Source organism: Nematolebias whitei, chromosome 3 (genome assembly GCF_014905685.2).
Source record: "Nematolebias whitei isolate Nwh7 chromosome 3, NemWhi1, whole genome shotgun sequence".
Lineage (NCBI taxonomy): Eukaryota > Metazoa > Chordata > Actinopteri > Cyprinodontiformes > Rivulidae > Nematolebias > Nematolebias whitei.
In genome coordinates, this window is record NC_056500.1 from 3,467,456 (window position 1) to 3,472,899 (window position 5,444).

The window sequence follows — 5,444 nt, forward strand, 5'->3', positions numbered from 1 at the left end:
GGATGAACCAGAATTTCTAGAGATAAAAGAGGAGCCGGAGACTGAAAACTTTATGGTAACTCCTGATTTTAATGAAAGAAACCACAGGGAACTGGAACCGAACAGGGACCAACTCCTTTCACAAAACGCTCCTAAAGTGGAGTCCCAAGATCAGGAAAGAAGCAGGAATGTAGAGCCAGGATCCTGCAGAGATGAAGAGCCGAAACAAAATAAGACAAATCTACAAACAGGAGGATATGGTGATGATGTGGACCGTCCAAACCTAAAGATAGACCAAACAATGCCTTTATTGTGTATGACTTGTGGAAAAAAATTCAAAAGCAAATATAATTTAACAGTTCACATGAGAAATCACACAGGTGAGAAACCTTTCTCATGTCAGACCTGTGGAAAAAGATACTGTCATAGAAAAAGTTTAAAATACCACATGACAACTCACACTGGTGAGAAACCTTTCTCATGTGAAACCTGTGGAAAAAGATACTGTGATAGAAAAAGTTTAAAATGCCACATGACAACTCACACAGGTGAAAAGCCATTCTCATGTGAGACTTGTGGTAAAAGATACTGTGGTAGAAATAGTTTAAAATACCATATTACAACTCACACTGGTGAGAAGCCATTCTCATGTGAGACCTGTGGCAAAAGGTTTAATCAGAAATTTGCTATAGTCAGACACATGACAACTCACAAAGTTGAGAAGCCTTTCTCATGTCAGACCTGTGGAAAAAGTTTTAATCAGAAATTTGATTTAAACATACACATGAAAACTCACACAGGTGAGAATACTTTCTCATGTCAGACCTGTGGAAAAGGTTTTCATAAAAACTGTAATTTAATCAGACACATGAGAACTCACACAGGTGAGAAGCCTTTCTCATGTGAGACCTGTGGAAGAAGTTACAGTGATAAACACAATTTAAAATACCACATGACCCTCGGAGCATGTGGAGGGGCATTAAGTGCATAGCAGATTATAAAGGAAGGAGCGAACAATGCCCCAAAGACCCATACCGCGAGAACCGATCTACAGAGGATGCCATCTCCACACTGCGCTCAACCACCTGGAGCAGAAAGATTCTTACATCCGTATGTTCCTATTTGGGGACTTCATGTCTGTCTTCAACACCATGATCCCCCAAACCCTGATGGACAAACTATTCACACTAGGACTAAGTCCCTCCATTTGCAACTGGGTACTAGACTTCTTAACAAAGTGACCACAGTCAGTGAGGATCCACAACAACTTCTCCTCTACCATAACCCTCAGCATTAGCTCTCCTCAGGGATGTGTGTTGAGCCCTCTCCTGTTCACTCTGCTCACGCATGATTGTACAGCTACCCATCCAGGCTGTCGCATTGTAAAGTTTGCAGTGGTGGTGGGATGCATCACAAACAATGAGTCCAGCAACAGGCAGGAGGTGGAACACCTGGAGAGCTGGTGCAAAGAAAATAACCTTCACATCAATGTGAAGAAGACAAAGGAGATGATTGTGGACTTCAGAAGGAACAAACACACCTACACCCCCAATGAACATAAGAGGATCTGCAGTGGAAGTGGTCTCCAGCTACAAGTACTTGGGTGTACACATGAATGACAACCTCAGCTGGAGCAACAACACCACCAGCCTGATTAAGAAAGCTCATCAGAGACTCTACTTCCTGAGGCGGCTGAGACGAGCTGGTCTGGGAAGCTCAGTCCTCACCTCCTTCTACAGGTGTGCAGTGGAGAGCATCCTGTGCTCCAACATCAAAGTGTGGCATGGAGGCTGCACAGCTGCAGAAAGAAAAGCTTTGCAGAGAGTGGTGAAGGCTGCACAGAAGATGCTGGAGTCAGTCTCCCCACCATCACAGACATCTACACCTCCAGATGCAGGAAGAGGGCTACCTGCATCATGAAGGACCTCACTCACCCAGCACACACACTTTTTGCCCCACTCCCCTCAGGAAGGAGGTTGAGGAGCATTAAGTGTAGAACCACTAGACTGAGGAACAGCTTCTACCCTGAGGCTGTTAGGCTCATGAATCCATAACCAGGATCATCACTATGAAAAATCACATCATGTTGCTGCTGATCAGTTTCATGTTGCTGCTGATCAGTTTCTTGTTGCTGCTGATCAGTTTCTTGTTGCTGTGTTCATGCGTGTTCATCTACTCACACAGACTCATGTTCGTGCTGCTGTTTGACATAATGTTTTTATGTTATTAATGCTTAGTGTATTTTTAGTTGATATTTTTCTTAGTTCATATCTTAGATGTTATTACTGTTTTTCTTTTACATTTTATTGTAACTGGGACCCTGTGAACATAATTTTGTTCTACCACATGTCCCACATTCATTCAACCTTTATTTAGACAGGTTAATCCCATTGAGCCTCGGGGACTCATTTACAAGAGACCTGATTTCAACCAAGAATGATGACAACAACGGACAACAGCAACAATAATCGACAATTCTGAAGAGGCATAGTTTTTTTGTTGTTGTTTTTTTTTTTTACAAATAAGATGCAAAAAATGTAACAAAAACAGCTAGATTATAAGGTGAATGTATAAAACTAAAAACAGGAACATGTCTGCATTGGTCTCTGCCAGGAGTCCAACAGATTTTTGAAGCCACTTAGAGAGGTCAAGGTCGAGAGCTTCAAATCTTTTTGTAAGATGTTCCAGGAAACAGGAGCGGAGTAGGAGAAGGCCCTTTTGTCTAGTTCAGTCCTCACTGAGTGAACACTGCAGGTAATGATGTCCTGAGAGCGCACACTGTAGCTGCACTCACACAGAGACATGTAGGAGGAGATGTATGAAGGCAGCAGACCAAGAAGTGATTTAAAGATGAAAATGTACCAGTGGGAGAGTCTGCGTGAAGTTAATGATGTCCAGTTAACCAGTGAATAATGGGTGCAGTGGTGGGTACGATAATCACAGCCAGTTATGAATCTTAGTGCACCATGATAGACAGCATCCAACATCTGCAGCATCCAACATCTGCAGCATCCAACATCTGCAGGGTTCTTGTAGGAGCGTTCATGTAAATAATGTCACCAAAATCAATGGAGGGAAGGAAAGTCACAGATACAAGGCGTTTCCTAACATTCAGAGTTAGACAGGATCAGTTTAACTTTCAGTTTCTTTACCAAGTTTTCCACATGGAGCTTAAAAGAGAGATGTGAGTCGACCAAGATACCCAAATATAGAAATCAACAAACGCGTGTTGCGAACGACCAAGAATTCTGACTCTGACAACTCACACAGGTGAGAAGCCTTTCTCATGTGAGACCTGTGCAAAAAGTTACAGTGATAGAACAAGTTTCAAAAACCACAACAACTCACTGAATAAAAGGTTTTGACTTTTACCTTATGGAGGGCAGGCCCCAGAAACCATCTGATCACCAACAAGTTTTTTTCCACTATGGGAGTGTGCTGCTTGTGGGACTCTGTTTGTTTGTGGCTCCTCGGACTGATGAAGTCCTTTGGATGAAGGACAAAACATCTCCGCAAAAAACAAAATCATCAAGATGACCTGACTGAACATTGTTGGACCAGTGGGAAAGGTTTGTCTGAAAGGTAAAACAAGACTAAAACTGTTGTTTTGTTTAATTATTTCAATTAAATGAATGAGCATGCACAGTTTATTCTGACTTTTAAAAATCTTGTACAATAGTCCCTAGTTTATCGTGGGGGATCTGTATCCTGAAGCCCCACAGTAAGTGAAAAACCACGAAGTAGGAATAGTACTTCAAGTATTAAGTAGTAGTTTATTTTAGGATTTATTTATTTATATATATATATATATAAAAGCATTTTAAAGTCTTCCCACACTTGCAATATTCCAAACAATGTTTCTAAATTCTAAACGCTCTATTTTTCCAATTCAATTTATTTATATAATGCCAAGTCACAACAGAAGTCGTCTCAGGACACTGAACAGAACCATTCATATTTAAAATAATTTAACATTATTTGTCTGAGGAGCAGCTTTGAGTTTAACTCCATCACAGAACTCTCATCTTGAACAAGCATGAAGGCGACAGTGGAAAGGAAAAGCTCATGAGGAAGAAACCTTTAGCAAAACCAGGCTCTGGTCAAGCGGCCGTCTGCTTCAACCAGCTGGATTTGATAAAAACAGATGCACAATATGGAACAACAAGATTTCCAATATAAGATGGAGCTAGGTTGTTGAGAGCTTTGTAGGTTAGAAGTAAGATTTTCAATTCAGTTCTGGACTTGATGGCGCCAATGGAGAGACGCAGACAGTAGATATTTAGAGAAATTCACTTTAGACAGAAAATGCTTTTATTCTTTATTGGTTTAGAATTTGTATTGGCAGTCAATGAATTGTTTTTGTTGCCATTTAAGATCTGAGGTGTTTAGTCCTAGTCCTGGAGGACCACCGTCCTGTCAGACTTTTCTTTGCTCCAACACACCTGATTTAAATCAGCTGTTTCTGCAGAACATGAGGGGGTAATTCATCTATTGAATCAGGTGAGTTGGAGCAGGGAAATTAGTAAAACATGCAGGATAGTGGATCTCAAGGACCAGGATTAGAAACCCCATATTTAAATTGTGTTCAGTTTTTTATCTTTATTTTTTGTTTCTATCTGACGCTTAGATAATGTAACAAAATTACCTGATGCTGAAGTTCTGAGGTGTACATCTCCATATTAAAATCCACATTATGCATTTTTGTTGAACCACATCTGTTTTGCTTCAAAACGTTTGAGTTGTTTTAGACTAAAAACTTTTTTTTTTCAGATGTTCTTGGTCTAAAAATGTTTCTTTTTCTATCAGGAATCTTCTTGTTTCTCCAAACTGAGATCACTTTGCTTGGGAGTGTTCCAGAAAATATTAAACTGATTTTGTAATTAATCATTTTCATGTCATAAACCACTTTAACAAATCAAATACAAATTATTTAACTTTCTTTGTTTTCTGTAACAAATAAAAGGCTGCTGTAAACTGTACATTTAATTTAGGCTTGTGAAGTATAAAGTATTCTAAATTTCACTTCTGTACCTGCCTCTGGTTGCAGGTTTTAAATCTTTAGGGTTTTTAGATGACCACTAACGAGTGTTTAGGACTAATTGAAACTTAGGAAGAAATTCTAGATTTGGCTCTTGAAATTCAGTTGCTGTTAGACTGGTTACGCTTGGTGAATTTTCTCAGATGGAAAATGTTAATTATTGCAACGCATAAAAGTTGCAACAGTATTCAGTCAGTTCATGTGGATGGATTATTTTTTGCTGAGTCATTTCGTCTTTCAAAAGATGAAGGCCAATAATGCAGAGCTAACATTTTGTTGCATTTATTGCAACATTTATTTTGCATCAGGGTCCGAGATGATGTAGGGGCAGGACAGCCAACTGCGGACCCGAAGGGTTCGATCCCCAGTTATTGCACATGTTGTGGTGTCTCTGAGCAAAATTCAATTCAAAAATACTTTATTAATC

At 39.8% G+C, this 5,444-nt stretch overlaps 1 protein-coding gene across 1 annotated transcript; it reads left to right on the forward strand.

The window, feature by feature from the left end:
* Positions 1–37: 37 nt before the first annotated feature.
* LOC119430395 (gastrula zinc finger protein XlCGF8.2DB) lies at positions 38–5,061 on the forward strand (the record flags this gene model as incomplete). Its single annotated transcript, XM_037697800.1, is given in 2 exon segments — positions 38–965; positions 5,027–5,061. Coding segments are annotated over 2 exon segments (963 nt in total), but the record flags the coding sequence as incomplete, so codon positions are not given.
* Positions 5,062–5,444: the final 383 nt, after the last annotated feature.